Below are 19,447 nucleotides of genomic sequence, written 5' to 3' on the forward strand. Positions count from 1 at the left end.
CTCCATGGGGTTCTCTGAAAATACTGATTAGATGTTAGGTCTTTCTCTTGGCCATGCCAGAGTTAGCATGAGGGAAGTCTCTGCAGGAGATGTCTGTAAATGAGATCAGAACTCAACCATAAAACAGTGACAAAGTCATCTGGGGCACACAGAGCTGTTCTCAGTGATCAGTTTTAACTTCATTATTTCTGTGCTTATTACATTTTTTCCCCTTGTGTTGTTTCAGCTTTATTGGCAGTTTTATTTTGATTTGTATTTTATTATAATTTACTTTGCTAGTTCTCAGTCTATTTACAGAGAACAAAAGAATGTAAAACAGTAGAATAATAGTGTTTATTTTCACAAGTTTGGACTGATCAAATAACTCACGAGTCCCAAAGTGGAACTGTGCTCGAGGTAGGTTAGGTCATCTCCAGTGTGGGGAAACAAACAGAAATATCTTATTCTTTGCTATTGTTTATTGTATTTATGCCGCTTGAGAGTTTTAACGATACCACATATATAAAACATTTGTTCTTGCTTTCTGCATTATTCAGAGTTTTCTCAAGGCTCTTTGGTGCTTTTTTTCCTGGGGACACTGCGATGTTGCTGTGCTTTAGGGACTTTCTCAACTGATTGAGCAGAGAAGCTTCTGGGAATGAGCCAGAGGTGCTGAAAATAAGGTTTTGTTCTCTGAATGCTTCTATGTTTAAAAACTTCTGAGAGTTTTAACTAGTTTGCTTCAACTAATTTCCTTTATTCTTGTTCATATACACTGACAAACCTTGGTCCAGGAGAGAGAAACCAGCCAACCAAGAGTCTGATGTTGCATTCCCATCAAATCCACAATGGTTTTTTACACTGCCTCAATTTTTGACAGGAACTCCAAATGTGAATGTCTAAAGCTACGTCTGCCCACCTACACATAGTATTTCTAAAATCTAATAGTAATCATGGGTGTGTTGTTTCTTTAATTTGCAATTTAAAGCACTTTCAAGACAACTGGCAGCAGTGTTGGAAAATAAAGGCAAAGGGGGCAGCTTGTCACAAAGAGCCTCCTCTGAACCACTCACGCTGCTCACAGCTTTGGACATCCACAGATAATGTAGCTTATTAACCCAGGATTACATAAAATCACTGCCTGTTTGAAAATATAAACCTGAAAAACAAAGTTGTTCAGCAGCTGCTACTTAGGCTGTTGAATTCTACTGCTGTGACATCCAAGTGCTGGCAGCACGAATGATCAGAGTCCTAAGGCTATTTCAGCATGAGCATTTGACAACTACATAGCTGAAATTTACTGTTCATTATTCTTCTGGAAAAAAAAGAAAATCAGGCTTAAATGGAAAGCCTTTTTAAAAGTGCTGAGTTCCTAGAAGTTAACATTAATTTTCAAAGGAGCTGTTGGGTGCTCAATTGCTTTAGAATAATTACATTTCTGTCTGTGGCCTCAGCAGCCCAACTTGATGGACAGACAGTTTTATTACAGAAGGTTTAAGCACACTAAAAACTCCAAAAGAAAAAAAAGGCACCTTCTGAGTATTTTATTAAGGTCATGACTGAAAAATGCTTGTGTTTGAAGAATAAATAAGTCTCAAGAATGACCTCAAGAAGGCTGGGAGTGGCAAACAAAAGTTTTTATTTGAGGATGTCATCATTCACTCCTGTCTCCTTTTTCTCTTATTTTCTGGAAGATCCTTGGCATTGGCACTGCTGAAGAGCAGCCCACCACTCACTGCTGCTCCTACAGGCAAATGACAATGTCTGCCTGGAATCTATCCTACCTAGGGCCAGATCTCTCTATAACATATTGATCTCAGATATCATTCCTAAGGCCCCCAAAAAGTCCCAGATAGTGAATTAGCTACCAGGTGCCACAGACAATAGAGGTGCAGAGCACTACTTCAGTTCTCGGACCTCTTTGGGAATGGAGACCCATCTGATGCTGCCCCTGACCTCCCTGTGTGCAGCAGTGTGGAATCCCAGCTGCTCCCACCCTTCCCACCCATGGTCTTGGAAAGGTGATTATCACCTGCATGTTTGAAGGCTGCTGCCCCCACCTGGTAGGTAGAAATTAAGAATGTCGGAGCTATGTGGGACAGGTCATTCCTGATTGCTCAATTTTGGTAAACATTGAGACAAGAGGATGGCAGAGGAAGGACATGAACTCTAAACACAGCACTGTGACTGTAGAGCACAGGCAGCCATACCTTTTGATAGCACCAGAAAAGATTTAGGTTTGTTTGGGTGGTGTAAAGCTGCATGGTAGTGGTTTCACTCAAACAAAGGTAGGGGACTGGAGAAGGGAGTTTCAAGCACAGGAGTGCGCTGAGATACCGGATGATGCAAGACTGATTTTTGCATTCTTTCCAGAACTACAGAAAGCACTTTCCTGGAAAGCAGGAGAGCAGTGAAGGAGCAGCAGGGTCACCGTTTCTGTTTTGGGCTGCTCTTGGGATGGTGTGTCCACATACACTGCCTCTCAGTCCTTCTGTAGTGAAACCAGTGGCTTAATTTAGCCTTTAATGACCAATTCCATCACCTGATTTAGAAAGAAATAACTGTCTCCAGGAACAGCAACACCATAGGCTAAATACAGCTGAAGTACAATTCAGCTGATGCCAGTAGCATGGATATGGCTCAGTATGTCATCTCTTGGTTTGGCCCACAGAGTCAGTGTGGTGAATGCTATGATTTTGTTTTCTCAGTATAATCCTTTGTACCTCTGCAAGAAAGGCTGCAACATTTACGTCTGAAAAAAAAAAAATCTGTATTTGTATAAACATGGGGATATTATTATGTGTATTAAAGTGTTCACAGGGTATTATCCCACAGTCCATCCCATATTTAGTTTGGACATTACTACATCTTGGAAAATGGGAAAACTTCCAGATAATTCCTTTACCTTGAAATATCAGCAAACATAAGGGTATTTTGAGCTTATCCTCTGCTAAAAATTTAACAAGAAGTATTCATGGTTGCAAGCCAGAAGAGAATCTCTCTTCAGATAATGCAAAATGGGTTAAGTTAAAAGCATGAGTACTTTCAGACACAAAAGTGAAAAGTAGTTCTTAGAGGGTCCTTTTTCTCTTGGAGGAAAGTAAATGTATTCAATTAATAGCCATTCACTCCCATTCAATATAGCCATTTCATGTATTAGTGATGATTGTGGTTTATTTCTAAAGTAACTAATAATATATTGTACCTATCATTTGTCCTGGATTTTGAGAAGGAATGGAGATTGGAGCAATACCTCCAAGTTCCTATGCAGTTTACTGAAGGAAGAATATATCTACATGTACACATTGTCACTACTGACCTGAGGAGAAGAATGAATTTAATCCCTAGCCTTTTTAGTAGCAGAATGTTTTTCAGTCTGGATTTCATAAATTTTATGATGGAGGCATGAGACAATTGCACAGATGGCAGGAGAACAAACTGAGGGATAATAACAAGGAGAGTGGAAGAATAAGAAAAGCACGAAAAAGTGAGTAAAACAAAACCCTACTGGTGGAAAGAGCAATTCTTATCAGACAAGAGAAGTTACTTCCAGAACTGAAATGCAGACACTGAAAAAGACATGAGGAGCAGGGAAAAGTTGGATCCCTTGTCCCAAGGGAGAAAACAAATACCAGAAAAAAAGCACACAAGCTGGAAAGCAACAGGAGGGAATGGAGAGGGCAAAGCATAACATTTCTTCCAAGTTAAAATGTTTCCAGATTGTTCTGATATTTAAAAATATTTAGAAATAAGATTTCCCAGATCCCAATGCATTTGGAAGGCAAAGCCTTCTGAAATGTCAAGTCCCTGAGTTGGCTTTTTTCCTCAGCTTATTTTTTTTCTGTCTGATTTTTTTCTAATTATTTAAATGCCCTGCCTTGGATTCCTGGCTAGGCCACTTTCTAACAGTGATAACTGCTCAGTGTGAAGGCAAGAGAAAAATCTTCACACTTCCAATTACTCTCATGGGATGAGATATGTGATTTATTTGTAGATACCAGACTTAGCAGACGCTGAAGATAGCAGCAGAGAATGCTCCAGACTGTGAGACCCACTAAAAACTGAAAAGGGACTACTTCATTCAGCATCTGCTACCCAAGCCATCTGCCTCCCTAATATAATCAGTTATCATCTGGATGGGTAAACTAAAGGATTGCAGTGCTGTCCATCAGTTAAGGTACCTTGCTAAAGAATGAGTCTGGCCAGGGGCTTGTACTGAAAGCTGCAGTTTGTTAATATGGTCAGCAGGAACAAAGTCTCAATGCAGTGAGATGCTGCCACATTGCTCCCTTCTGACACAAAGCATGGAGCCCAGGATATCATTGCTGTCGTAGTCTAGTAATGCTCATATTTTTGTCAGCATTCATTTTTATCCAGACACATTGGTATATTTGACTCTGCTACATCAACAAGAACCAAGCTGAGCAGTCTCAACTCCCTCACCACTCATGTTGCTTAGCAATTAGCTCTTTCCCAGGCTTTGGTTTCAGTACTGCTCTGGATAATTCTCTCCAAGGCACCTGGGTATGACAAGGCAAGCTCTGTACAGTGTGTGCAGCATCACCTGGATTTGTGCCACAGGATTCACCACTAGTGTTTGTTATAGACACACCCTGCTATTCCCAGCATAGAGCCTTGTTCCTGCAACCAGGAGCATTTCTGAAAACCCTGGGTACTTATGGGGCAAAAGTAAAGGTCTTCAATGGCTTATTATAATTCATGAGAATCCATCCTTTTCTGAGACTTTTTTGTCCCTATTCCAGACAAGGGTAGGTTTCCCAGGACAGAATAGCCTGGGGTGGCATCCACTGCCATTTGGACCATCAGTGGGTTTTCCCATGTGGCTTCACCCCCAGGGCTTCTTCTCAGACTATTGCAACCCCATGGAAATGGGCCTGGAGCAAGGTCAGGACTGTGCTGCTTTCTTTATCATCAGAGTCTGCCTCAGCTGACCCAAAAGGAGACGCACAAAAGCCTCCAGTTTTGAGCAGGTAACTTTTCAACCATATCAGGGATACTGCAGAAATGAACAAAGTATCTTGTTGGCTCCTTCTCTGTCAGTTTTGCTTAACTTGAGCTGGGCAAGTGGTCCCAAAATAAGAACTGTCTGCAAAAACATGTGCTAGATGTGAAATCATGAGCTTGTGCAATTACTATTGTATGTGCCATAGCTCTCTGCCTACAAACACAAGGCAGCAAGCAAGCCTGAAGCCCAGAGTATTATCAAAACCAAAACATGAAAGCAAAGAGAGCCAGAATCTATAACTTAGGCAATAATTGCCTTTTCTGCCCACAAGCAGTGTTTTACAGAGTACTACAAAAACAGCAAGCGAGGCACTAGGTCCAAGCCAAAGTCCAGACAACGCTGCAGCAGGTTATATTGCCAAGGCTGCTTTCCTGCAAGGGTCAGCACACAGCAATATTCACTCCCTGAGGCAGCAATATTTACTCCCTGAGCACTCCCTCACACAGCCACAGCTGCAGGGTAGCTGTACCCTGGCACTAAAGCTGAACTTAGTTATCTCTAGGGCTTTCTACTAGATTTTAAATCCTAACTGCCATAGACAGAGTTCTACCTGAAGTTCAGCCTGAAGAGGGTTGCTTGGTCAGATATGCTTGACTGAAATAGCATAATTAAACTATTTAGGCTGAAGATCTCTTATTGCAGATTTGTTGTGAGTCTGCAAATAGTCTCCCAGCAGCCAGTGAACGATCCAACCTACCCATGCTAAAATTGAAATATGAGTATGTTCTGGCACACACACAGAAAACTCCTTTGCAAAGGAGTTAGCAAAATCAGTGACAAATTTGCTCTATCTTTTTAGGAGTGATACAGGATGGTATCAAGTCTGATCAGCAAAGTGAACTTTTCAACAGGACTGTTTGGAGCCAGACTGCAAGATAATGGAATTTTCTTGCTGTAGATCTGTTCTAAGTTTGCATTTGAATTCAGATTAGTTTGTTGATCTTCCTTCCTAGGGCTTCAGGATGTATGTTCCACCTAGGTCTTGAAACTTACTGACTTGACGTTGGCACAGGAGATACAGAGTGTACTTGTACCATCAGGACAGAGTGTTTGTGAATTGTTATTTAACAGTGACACAAGTAAAATCCTCAGGTCCTGATACACACTGTCCCTTTTGCCTCTAAATTAGCAAAATTTCAAGCTGGATCCAGATGCCAGTTTTGCAATTGAGCTGTAACTGTGTCATCAGTCATTGCCTTCATGGTTTTGTAAAAACTCCATCGTGTCCAAAGGTGATTAGGGGACTGAAGCATCTTTCATATGAGGAAATGCTGAGGGACCTGGGGCTCTTTAGCCTGGAGAAAACTGAGAGGGGACCTCACCAATATGTGTCAGTATCTGAAGGAAGGGTGTCAAGAGGATGGAGCCAGGCTCTTGTAGGTGGTGCCAAGCAAGAGGACAGGAGGCAAGGGACAGAAACTGATGCACAGGAAGTTCCACTTGAAGATGAGGATGAACTTCTTTACTGTGGCTGCCAGAGAGGTTGTGGAGTCTCCCTCACTTTGGAGAAACTCAAAAGCTGCCTGGATACAATCCTGAGTGAAGTGCTTTAGGGGGTGCTGCTTAAGAAGGCAGCTTAGATGAGGTGACCTCCAGTGGTCCCTTTAAACCTGAATTGATCATCTCCCTGGCCGGCCATCCTGGCATTGGGAGCCGCTCCCTGGACACAGGGCACACTCAGGACTGTGTGTGTGTGTGCATGTGTGCATTTTTTCACTTTTCTGGTATCACTGTGTTCATAATTAAAGAATTTCTTTTTAGGAAGTCTTTGCACTTAATGCACAGTACTCACGCACAGGCCAGTCTATTTCCCAGAAGTTTACAGAACTCTCCAGTCAGCCTGCAAACACTCCGAACCACAGGAGTCAGACGTTTAAGTGTGTGAGGAGGCCACACCAATTAGGACAGGAAACAGAGTGTTTGACATTATCCAGGGGCTCAGGAAAAGCGGGATGGCACGAAAACCAGACGGAACAGGGCTGCAGGGTGGAGTGGGCTGAAGATGTCCCTGCAAACCGGAGATGACCTTTAATTCTGAGCGCAGCGTAGACTCCTTGCCTTGCACCGAAACCTCCCACCTCCACGATGGGAGCCAGCCGAGTCGTGCGAGCGGCTCTCGCCGCAGACATCCCGAAACCCGGTCGGTGTTGAGCACACCAGGTACAGAAACAGGCACGTGACGGGTGCGCGACGGGGCACGGGACACACACAGAGGGGACACACACACACACAGGTGACAGGCATACGGGTGACACACATATATATATACACACACGCACGCACACAGGGGACACACACGGTGGGGACACGCAGACACGCACACAGAGGACACGCGCGCCCTCACGGTGGCCGCGCGCCACCCCCGGCGCCCCCCCCGCCCCGCGGCTCGCGCCACCCCCGCTCCCCGGCGGCCGCGGATTGGCTGCGGGCCTCACGCGAGCGGCGCGCGCGCCGGGCGGGGGGCGTGGGAAGAGCGGCCGTGCCCGCGAGTAACCCCGGCGCGCGCAGCGCCCCGCGCGACCTCTTCCCCCCGGCCCCGGCGGTGACGCGGCGGCCGCGCGCGCCCCGCGCCCCCCACCGCTCCCTCCCCTCCCCGCCGCGCGCGCTGCAAAGATGGCGGCACTGAGCAAGTCCATCCCCCACAGCTGCTACGAGATCGGGCACACCTGGCACCCGCAGTGCTCCTGGGCTGTGCTGCACGTCACCCAGAGCGCCCTGGCAGAGTCCCTCCGCATCTACGGCACCCTCTACCTGGTGGGTGTGGGGGGGTGTGTGTGTATGTATGTGCGGCAGCCCGGCCTGAGGAGGAGCCTGGCCTGAGAGGACAAGGGCAGGAGGGGTGTCAGAGAGCCTGGCCTTGGTTTTAGGTGGATATCAGGGGGCTATAAAGGACGCGGTGGGAGCCTGAGCGGAGGGGGAAGGGCATAGAGGTGTTTTTGGGGAGGGCACAAGCGGTGCCATGGCGATGGGAGTCTGGCTTGGGGTGGCGGGGAAGGACGTAAGGCATGTTAAGGAAGGGAGGCTCGTCTGGGGTGGGGGGAGAGTGTTATGGTCGGAGGCAAAGGGAAAGAGACAAGGGGCGGCGTGACCCTGGAGTGAAGGGGAAGAATTGCGAATAGTATGTTTTGGTGTGGAGTCTGGTGCTGGGGAGGAGAGGGTTGGTGGTGGAGCCGCTTGGTTTAAGGGCTGGAGGGGTGTGTGGTGGGGAGAGCCTGGTGTTTGATGGAGGAAAGGCATGACAGGGAGAATATGTTGTATCTGGGCCAAGTAGGGCAGAGGAAAGACATAGGGGGTGGTGGCGTCTGGAGGCATAGCATACTGTGAGAGGGTTGGTGCAGGTGGGTTGAAGGACATGGGCACAGCCTGAACATCGTATTTTTGTCATCTTCCAATACCTATGATATCTGAATAAAAAGCCTTGGCGTTTGCCTTGGAGGCTAGCATTGTGTCTTTGACGGTAGCAAGTGTAATGCACGTGTGTTGGTGACAGCTTCCTAATCAGTGCCTTAAGATCAAGGAGATTCCATTGCATAATGAAGCAAGACTAAAAAAATGCATCGAGGCTAAAGGAGTCTGAGTATTCCCAGAGTATCCTACAGGTGAGGTATCTTAGCGTGAGTGTGCAATTAGACTTGGTTATATCACCTCAGTTGCAGCTGGCACGTTTCCAGCAAATTAGGGCGTAGATAGAAGAGCTGGGATGTGTTTGCATCATCTGTGTAAACATATCCTGAAAGCCAATCTGAGTTGGAATCGCTGCAGGTGAGCGCTTCTGTCCCCACCTCCCTGCTTCTCCAGCAGTGCTGCCGGGGGATTGAGGAGCGAGCTGGCCACAGAGCTGCCCCCCAGCTAACTTGACAGAAGGAAGCACAAGTCATTGGTGGTGCAACAAAATTTTCGAGCTGTGTAATAAAGGGAAGAAGAGGAGTGGGATGGCAGCATCCTGACATAATTCAGTTAAGCTCCCATTGAATGGTTTCTTGAGTGAAAATTGTGATGACATCCATTTATATGATAAAATAGTAACTGGTAGCAGTGTGAACCTAAGGAGTTGTCATGTCTGACAGTGAACATTTTCACTCTGAAGACACACCAAAAGAAATGTCCCAAGGTGACAGACAGGAATGGCAGCTGTTGGTGGGAGCATACAGCGAGCTGCATCATGAAACCAATACAGAGGACATTCTCTCTTCTCCTCTTCCTTTTTCCTGTACTATTTTCTTTGAATCTGTTCGGATTGGTTTGCTCTGTAGGAACATAAATACTTATTTAAGTACCAGCAGAGCATGGTTTTGAAGTGAGCCATGAGAGGTATACTGGTGATCTTTCAGGTCTGGCTAAAGAGAAAGCAGCTTAAAGGGTTCTGTAATTAAATCAAAACTCCCCAACAGCCAAACCTGGTCAAGAGATTTTCTGCTCATAGCTCTGTTATGGTTCAGTCAGTTGTGCAGTCACAAGTTAGGGGGAAAGCTTTTTTTTTCTTTGAAGAGGAAAACCTAAAGATGCAAAATATTTTCCTCCTCTGTTTTGTATTGTGACCCAATGCACATGTACATCTTGTCACAAACCCAGAGTGAGGTGGGAACTTTCTCAGCCAATGTCCTGCTGAATTGTAAAACCTCTGCCTCACTTTTTACACTGCCTTCTTTGCAGTTTAGTTTAGTTTCTCTTAGTTTTTGTTGATAGTGTTTAACTTGACCTGCCAGGGTAATCTTAAGCTGAGCTGCTCTCAGATCTTGCTGCTGTCTAAAGAAAGAGGAAGCACTTGCCAGTCTCTGCTCCCAGACACATAACTGTACTTTTTCTTAGTGTGATTCTGGACCATGGGATCTCCATGAGCTAACCCAGAAGCGGTTACTTACACTGGTTTTAGCTCGGGTGATTTTCAGGTACAGCAATGAATTGAACTGGATTATTAAGCAGGGTTTGGTGACCACCAGAACCAGTGTAAGGTAAAGAGGAAAAGGGTGCAGCGTGGACTGCAGAGGAGGAAGCAGAAGCTTTGCACATGAAGTAGCTTGGCAGGGAATGAGCAGTCTTGAATTAAGAGAGTCATCACAAAATTCATACTTTGCTGGACTCATAGTTGTACTTGAAAACCTTTTATTTGTAAATGAAATACCACAGTTGGACAGCAGAAATGTTCAGGTTCACATAAGGGGATGGATTTATGTCATTTTGTCTTCATAGTTACATCTGTGTGTGTTCTGAATGTTTCTGGTAGTACTTAGTCCCGGTCCTTTGTAGAGCTCAGTGACAAAAAATGCACTTCATTTTTCTTTGTCAAGCCTGTAAAATGGCTTCTGATTGTTCCTCCTGTTGCTACAAGCTATTAACTAAGGAAAGAAGATGAAAGAATTTCCTTTCACAAAAGCTTGTGTAGAAATGAATGAGAATGAATAGATGAGAATTAAAAAAACAGAGGTTGTTCTCTGAGAGAGCATAGTTAGGGACAGTTACAATCCAGAGTCCAAACTCATAACAGCTTCACCCCACATCTCTTAAATGCTTTGTTTCTCTTTGGTCTGTGGGATACTGATGGTGTTAGTGAAATATTGGCTGTTAGTAAATGACTGCATAGAGTCTTTGCTTTTAAGTGCTCTGCTGTACTCTGTTTAGCTGTTGTTTTTTTTCCTTCTCTTTTTAGCAGTTGTGATGGAGTATTTTTTTGGTTGGAAAAAATATAGCCTTGAGACACCATACTTGCACTGTCTTTAGTTTTGCTCCAGTACAAATGGAATTGCTTTAGTGAAAATAGGCTTCACATCTAAATTGAATTGTCCCTCCCCATATGAGTGGCTGACAGGAATGCCTGTTTTGTAATTAAGGCTGCTTATGTTTTCACAAACCAGATGTCCCCATATGCAAGTTTTATGAGACCCACTTTAAAAAAAAGGGGGTTTAGCATCTATACCGGCAGAAGAACCACTAAACAGTCTTTCATAAACCTTGTAATCATATTTTTTGGAAGCTATTTGCCTTGAAATCTTGAAACTTCAGTGAAGAAGTCCTTCCTCAGATTTGCTGTTACTTTCTTCCATCTATAATTTGTTTTTAGATTAGTCAAAGGTAAACAAAATGGGAAATTGTCATCTTGTGTTTTCAAAGCTGAAGAGGTCAGACTTCTAGAAATTCACAAAGGTAGGGAGAAGAGAATAATTTAACAGGGAAGTTGCATGAAGTTGGGAAGAGGCTGGAATACTGGCTTTGAGTTGTGTCAGCTTCCATTTCCCATGGTTCTAATAATTTCACATGGGTAAAGTGCTGTTCATCACATGCATTAGAGCAAAGTCCTCTGTTTCCTGAGGATTTGTATGTTTTAGACATTTGTTTGCTGATGGTGTACAGCAGATATAGGTGCTTAGTTATTTTTATGAAGTCTTTGTACTGTATCAAATAATCTGATCAGGTAATATTTTCACCTAGTCTAAATAAGGTAAAAAATGTTGTTTGCTACTTTGTAGTAGCAGTTCTAGAAGTCATTCTTCTAACCTTATTCCTGTGGGATGGCAAGAGTCAGTCATGCCATTAATCTTTCCTTTCTCTTAGTCTGATTATCTACTCTCTAAACCTAGTTTAAGGCAGGCTCCCTCCCTCACTTTCCAACCTGAGTACTGTCCTGCCCCTTTCCCTTTCAAACACAGGTCTTGCTCTCCCCACCTGCATCTCCTGCCCTTCCTTTCCTGCACCAACCCCTTCCTCCCGTGTCTGCTGCCTTTCTTTCCTGCTGCTGAAGGGCACAGCCAGAGCACGGCTTGAGCCCTGGCCCAAGCTGATCTTGGCTTACTCCTGGCTCTGACTCCAGACACCTCTCCCACACAGATCTGCTGGCATAGAGGAGAGGAGCAGCAGGCCTAGTGCAGTGTGGGTGCCAGCAGCTCTGTTTCAGATGCCCTCTGCACTCAGGGATGGTTTAGAACAGATGTAATCAGGGTCTTCTGCTGCAGTACAGATTTTAATGATCTTCAGCACTTGCTCTATTTTATTGGGTTTTTTTCTTTCTTCTCATACTCTTTTCATGCTAACTTTCTTACTTTTGATTCTCATTTTGGTTTCACTTCTAGTATTTCTTCGTACATGTGCTATATCTTCTTCTTCCTGTGCCTACAATAACCTTCAGGTTCTTGGATGCCAATTGCTTCTTTCCCTTTCTGTCTCAGAAGGGTTTTTTTCCTACTTAGGATTCCAGTGCTGTTGTTTTCCTGAGCCCTGTTTGACCCATCAATATCTGTACTCTGTATCTTAATTTCCTTTCTTTATTCTGTAACCCCTCTAGGAATAGGATAGCATTGTATATCATAGTGTCAGAGACACAAGTGCTATCAGCTACTGTAAGGTGTTTTTTTCTTCCTCTACAATATGAATGGGAGAGACATTGGTAGGAGTAAAGCATGGGCAAGGGAGCTACAGTGAAAGCATCATGTGGCAGCTGGCAGGACACTTCACAGGTAAATCACTGTTTGACTGGAGGCAACAACACCAAGAACAACTCTATTGTGCTTATTAATTATTTTGAAAATGTTTGTAGATAAGTCAGAATCACCAGCCAAAGATCAAGGTGAAGTGTGAGTCTCATATCACTCTCCTGGCTGTATGTACATTGCTTAGGATTGGGTCAGAGGTTGTTCCAAAGGATAGATGGTGCACGTTGGCTGTGCTGCTACTGATTCAGACTGGCTTTGCATGCATCTTCCCTTGGGAGAGCTGTTTGAACTGATCCTGAGCAAAGGCAGGGAGCCAGCTTACACTAAAGTGGATCCTCTCTTATCTGCCAGCACAGATAGAGCTGTTATATATCACCTTTCTGAGGTGTGCAAGAAGGCTGTACTGCCCAGATTGTATTCTAAAATACTCTAGAATTGCCATGTATATAAAATGTGATTTTTCCCTGTTTGTGCTGCAAGCCATGGTGTGTTTAGAAGCAGGGTGGGGAGACTAGGGAGGATGATAGTGTTACAGTGGAATATGCTTCTGGATCCCAGGTTGGATCTCTGGGTTAGGCTGTCAGTAACCAGTGTTCTGTCCCATCCAGTACCTAGAGTTACTGTGATGATGGCCTGTAATTGCCTAGTCTTGGATATCTGTTCAACTTTGAACTGTGCAGTGTCCTGGGTATCTCTGCTATGTTATGAATGACATGTAGGTTACTGTCTTCTTGCCTTTTAGATTCTTCTGGAAGCTGGGTTAAAGATGACTAAAATTAGCCTAAATATTACTTAAGTAAGAATCTGTGACTTCTTCATTCCAGGCTGTGGTCGTTCCACTATATTCAGGTGGCTTTCTTTCATAAATTGAAAAGAAACAAAAATAGTCTTTTGCTGAGATGCTGAGAATTTAGAAAGAATCATATTATGAATTCCAGGGAACTGAAAAATTTATGCTCAAAGATGCAAGGGGTAGCCAGGAACCTGTACAATGTTGGAAATCAGGCAAAGTCTCAGCCTTTACTGACTGAGCAAAGATCTTGGTAAAGACACTACAGATACTGAGAACTAGCAGGGATTGTTTATCAAGGGATAAATCTGTTCTCTTAGGTTGGTACAGCTTCATAGTAGAGAACAAGAATTTCAGGGTAGGAGGACAATCTTTGAAAATTATGCTGAGTTAGACATTTTAAGGGGAATGAAATATAGTCTCCAACTCATTTCAGTAGAAGGAAAACAAATAATAGAGATAAGTTGTCATGGAATGAGAGTGATTCCAGGCTTGAAGGTAATTTAAATGTCATTTAAAGAATGCATGAATATTCTGTTTGTTTATTTATTTTTTTTAAAAGGTTGGATAATATGGAAAATTTTAAATAATCCAAATCAAAACAACTCAAGTCACCACTGAGGCCGATTCTTATATAAAATCTCACATGAGGCAGGGCAACTCAGTGAGCAGAGGCACATATTCTTCTTCCTCAGAGTGTTGCAGGACCTGAGTTGTGAAATTAAACCATCTGGAAGCCAGGTTTTGTAATCAGTGAAATCAGGAATGGACGAGCTAATTGAGGAAAAACAAATCTGAGTGTTCAGAGGACGCATGAGAAACAAATTGCTTATTTGAGCAAGTGTCTTTCAAAACCCAAGTGTTACCTGAGGGCATTTTGAGATTCAGTTACTCCAAAGCACTTAAAAACAATTTTTATAAAATGTAGGAGTAACACTGTTGTAAAATTTGTAAAAAAGTTGCAAAGGGTTCTAAAAGAACATGTAAATAATTGAATATAATTATGAAAGAAATCTGACATGTATTTGTAGCTCTGCCTGCCATTTGAGTAATCTGAGGTATTAACTGTTTTATATATTGGGAGTTGCTTTGCTTTTAGCATGTGACTTAATTTATAAATTTTTCCTTGGGTTTTTAATGACTTGCAGCATATGGATTATATAAACTTTGTGCACAGTTGTATTGGTAATCTCTAAATTTGCATTTTAAATGTGCCTCAGCATGCCAGATAGTTGTGCTTATAAATGCTATTGAACTCTGCTTTCCTAAAGATTTGCCCAAGTGTCTGCGTATTTCTATAGGGTTTTAAGTTTTTTTTCCTCTTTTCATTTTCTTTTCCTCTTTTTCTTTATTAAAAGTTTGTTATGATGTTATGATGTGGATTTCAGCTGGATGTTGTGAAGAAATGAGAGATGGTAGTGCTTGTTTCCATTTTCCATCAGTTGGTGTAGTACGTGTTGTCTAATTCCACCAAATTTTGGTGGAGGGGTAGTCCTTGAAGTCACACACTTTGTACAAACTTGTGGTTAGGGAGGGAGGATGGAAGAGGGAGAGACAAAAGTGTTGTACACACGACAGCAGAATTGGCAGAAAGCCTCTGGTATTTTTAGCTTGCTGTGTAACCTGTCTGACTGTACGTTGGTCAGCCAATTAATACATTCATTAAATCAAACCATCCTTTGTGTGCAGTGCCTCTTGTGGAATCTCTAGTTCAGGGATATAGGTGAGGATTGAGGATACTGGAGGTGAACCTGAGGTTATTGTGGTTGGATGATGAATACTTGTAGGTGTTACATCATGAAAATAATCAGGCCTGGTGGTGCCTCAAATCATGCTTGGGTTTGAGTCTCATGTTCCTTTTCTGCTGCAACATCAATAGCCTAGCTCAAGTCTTGCAGTAGACTATGTAGCTGCAGTTTAGCAATGGTGTTGGAATTGCATATATTATTTCTGTGATTAGGACACAATAAATAAATAATGATTTTTTTAGATCTATGGGGCTTAGCATTTGTGTATAAACACTAAATTAAAAAAGGAAAAGGACTTGAGTAATGGTATTGTACAAACTGAGGTATCCTGAAACCAGTGGCTTGGTTTTTTTATAATTGCATTTTTGATGTTGGAGAGTCTAAATGCAGTTATGTGAATTCTGTAATTAATGCTAGGAAATATTTTTTCTGTCTATTTCTTTATTAATACTGACCAGGCTTTTTTTTCAATGCATATGTTAGCATCTTCATGGAGGTTATTAATTTGCCAAGGAAGTACCTACTGGATGTCCTGATGTTCTCTTCTTCCATTCTTTCTGCTGCTGACATCCCCTGCTATGTCTTGACCAGTGCATTTATTGTAAGAATTTAGTTTTCATCACAATGTCCTCCCAGCTGACTTGAGTGAAGCATGTCCCAGTGGGAGCCATGCAGTGCTGCATTGACAACAGATTTCATAATCTTTCTGTACTTTAATAATACTTTTCTGAAATGTGTGGAACTGATAGGGACAGCAAAATGGTATCCAGAAATATATCTGGTATTTTTTCTGTGTAATCACATCACTGGTAGAAGAAGAGCTCTACAGTCTGCTCTTGCCTGCTTTCAGCCCTGCACAGTATTTAGCTTTGTTGATGTCTGTAAAGCAGGTAGAAAATTTAAGCTTTTATAAGCTTCTTGCTGTTATTTTTTTTTTTTTTTTTTTTTTTGTGGGTTTTTTTTTGTGGGTGTAAAGCTCTATTCTCTCACACATATTTATCTTTCAATTAACGCGAGCAATTTTTTTTTGAATGGTTTGTGTGTTATTGCTTTTGCTTTTTTCTGTTTTTCCTTTGGGAGTAGGATAGTAAAGAGAATGGAAAGCATAAATTTACATTAATCCAAAACTTGCTGGAGACATTACAGAAATAAATTTTTAATTTGATTTGACATTAATTTCTAAGATACTAATCTTTCCATATTGCACTTCTTACACTTTGGTCTGAGGGAGCAAGGCTTCACAGTTATAAGGGCTGTGTTCTTGAAATAAAAAAAAAAAAAAAAGTTATTTTGTTCCAGTGTTCAGGTCTTTCCTACATTATATTAGAAATAGCTGAGTGTGTAGCATCTAGTTATCCGGCATTTAGACTACATTATGACTTTCCTTCAGCAGAAAGATTATCTGGATTGCATTATTGCCTAATCCATTATGCTTGAAGCAGTCTTGACACTTGATTAAGTAATGTGTAAATCTGTTTTCAGAGGTCTGTTCATGCATGGATTTCTTCTTAATCCTTAGTTCAAGCTTCATTTTGGAAATAAGATTTTGGCAGTACTTACCCGTGGTTAGTTGTAGTAGAATCCTCAGCCCATCTCTGATTCTGAAACATCTACTTGCTATTCAGTGGGCAGTGTTTAGGAAGAATATCTCCCTCTCACAAACCAAGACTTTCAGATATATTGACAGTATGGATTTGATAGGATGTCTTTCTTTCTCCTCGTCAGCACTAACAGTATGAAGCTTGCTCTGTTTGGAATTTCTTTAAGCGTTGACCAAAAACTCCAGCCCGTTTTGAAACTCCCCAAGAGATCAGGGCAGCAGATAAAGAAAATAATGCTAATAAGAATGAAAAAAGGATAGAATCTGTCTCGTGGTGCCCTCAAAGCATACTTCCATGGAGTTGAAAGAGTACACAGGCTGAATGGACCTTGAGAGGCCCTGAGGTTGCTTGAGGACATTTCTAGTTAGCTTTCAAGGGTCTCCAGGGCACGAGCATCCACAATCATTTTTGGCAACCTCCTCCAATATTCAGCCACCCTCATATAAAAACTTTTTTCTTTTGGTCTAGCCAGAGTTTCCTGTACTTGAGCTTGTCTGTTGCCACTTGCCTTAGCCCTGGGTACCTCTGAGACAAGTTTGGTTTGCTGCATCTTCCTGTTAGCTAATTGTAGACAAAAAAAAGCTTGAGGAGCTTTAGTGTTTGAGCCATAAATAAGCTATTTGTAATACCTGGGACATACATTAAACTGAGCAAAAGAAGGTTTATTTTTTAGATTGAGCCTGTTTTCTGCCATAGGCAGTTTTTTAGATAATATGGCAATTCTATAAAATATGTCAGGAATGTGTTATTCTGCCAGCAGATGGTGAACATTTTTTGAGGACTTGCAGTTATTCAGTTAGAGTAGAAAACCTTTAAAAAACCATCACTACTTCACAGACACTGTGTAAAGCATGTATTTGAATTACTTTAGTGGTATTCTGATGATAATTATGTGGTTGTCCAGTTGTCCTGAAGACAAAACTCTGTAGATGAATGACATCTTAAAAGTTTTGATATCTGGCAGGCAATGTTTCTGACAATTATAGCCAACAGTAACAAGGTAATAAAATTCCTCCTATACTTCCCATTTCATATTGCTTGATGTATTTCCTGGTATAAATATTGTAACGGCTGGAACAAGTTCAAAGGAAATCTTTGTGGTGTTGTTCATAAATTTTAAGAGGCTTTGCTTTACTACTTAAGTGGACGTGCTTCATTTTATGTTTTTCTTTTTCTTTACAATGTGCAAAAAGTGCCTATCTAAATTAAAGTTTGTCCCCCATTTTTTTTCTTGCCTTTTCCCTCAGGTTGCAGCTATTCTCAGGAAACGAAAACTTGACTATTATTTGTACAAACTGCTACCTGAGATCTTGCAGTCGACTTCATTTCTGACAGCAAATGGGACCTTGTATATTGCTTGCTTTTGCATTCTAAGGTTGGTATGCTATCCTAAAAATGAAACCTAGTAAAGCTATTTTTGTGCAGCTTTTCAGTTTGTATAATAATTTTTCTCTTTTTATAATAGGCTTGTTTGTAATGTTTTGAAATAAGAAAAGTTACAGCAATCATCTTGATTTCTGGTTTTACCATTTGAATATGAAACTTCACTTTTTGAAAATTACTTTATTCTCATTTCTGTAATCTTTTAAATGAGTAGACAAGTTAAGGTATCCACTTTGCTGCTTTTTCTCAGTTTTACGTATTCAAAATACATTGTTGCAGGAAATTCAAATAGCTTCTAGAGGGGAAATAAAAAGGCTTAGTCTTTCTTTCCTAGAAATAATTGATTTAATTTGGTATTGGTTTCTATTTTCTTGATGCAGAGACTGTGATAACTTTTAATTATACTGAACTTTATTCAGCCATCCAAGTTTGTACATTTCCTTATGGTCATGAATGAAGAAAATCCCAGTATAGCCTCTGTGATTCTGTAAGATACAGACTCAATCTCAAAAGTGATCATAAAAGGCACCTCTGTATTGTGTTTCCAGCATATATTTGAAATTAATATCAGGTTAGTTAAAAATTAAAAGTTGCTTTTTGTTAATATGATTATGCATTTATTATAAGAGATGTTACACAGACATGTAAAGCCTACAGTAACTATGAATGTTTGAAAGTTAACTGTCAGCATGCTTGCCAGTCTCTCTAAAAGATAAACCTCTTATGCCCTACTTCTAAATCTGTTTAGAGGCCTCTAAATTTACCTTCAAAGCTAAAGGAGAAGGCAGAGAAGAGGAGCTGACTGAGGAGCCATGGAATGCTTTTCAAGTAAATAGTTCTCAAAGTTCAAAGTGAATCTATAAGTAATAAGCACTAAAGAATATGATGTTTTCTAGCAATCTAAATTGTATTAGTATAGATTTATTTTTATTCCACTAAAATGCAGAGTGATTTTCCTTATTCTGCCATGTATTTGCCTGTAAATCTGCAGTGCTTTACTCCAGTGCTGTAGTTAAATGTTATTCTCTAAATTTAGCTGGTATGGTTTTAAGTTGTATGGTCTTCAGCAGTTCCTCTTGCAGAGGATGTTAGCCATCCAGCAGATTTGTGACTGTGCTGTCAGGGGAGTTGGTAGGAGATTAATGTCTTACTCTGGAGCCAGCTGGCATGGCATTGCTTTCACCTATGTGGGGCATAGCTGCCTAAAGCTGTTCTGACCTCCAGAGTCTCCTCGAAGCATTGTTTGGGTTGACCTAGGTCAGAACCATGCAAAGGACCATTCCAGTGATTAAAGGTGACAAGGGACACATGTAAGTGCTTACCCTGCCATTCATACAGCTGTGCTGCACAGTAACCAGCCAGCATCTTGGAAGGTGTCCGTGCTTTTTCTGTTGCAAAGAGATGCCTGAGGAGTCAACAGCTGCAGCAGGATCCTTGCTGGCAGAGTTCCTGCACACTGCCCACCACCTGCAATTGCAGGACTCAAAACTAAAAAG

General features: G+C 41.8%; 1 protein-coding gene across 1 annotated transcript in view; it reads left to right on the top strand.

Moving 5' to 3' along the window:
- The first annotated feature begins 7,465 nt into the window (after positions 1–7,465).
- The window catches only part of TMEM135 (transmembrane protein 135), a 164,662-nt gene continuing 152,680 nt past the window's right edge, over positions 7,466–19,447 (top strand). The window contains exons 1-2 of the mRNA XM_079301087.1: positions 7,466–7,759; positions 17,816–17,943. Of these exons, the coding sequence (XP_079157213.1) occupies positions 7,619–7,759; positions 17,816–17,943 (269 nt within the window). The 5' untranslated portion in view covers positions 7,466–7,618. The remainder of the gene's footprint in view (positions 7,760–17,815; positions 17,944–19,447) is intronic.

This window comes from Erithacus rubecula (genome assembly GCF_903797595.1).
Source record: "Erithacus rubecula genome assembly, chromosome: 1".
Taxonomy (NCBI): Eukaryota; Metazoa; Chordata; class Aves; order Passeriformes; family Muscicapidae; genus Erithacus; species Erithacus rubecula.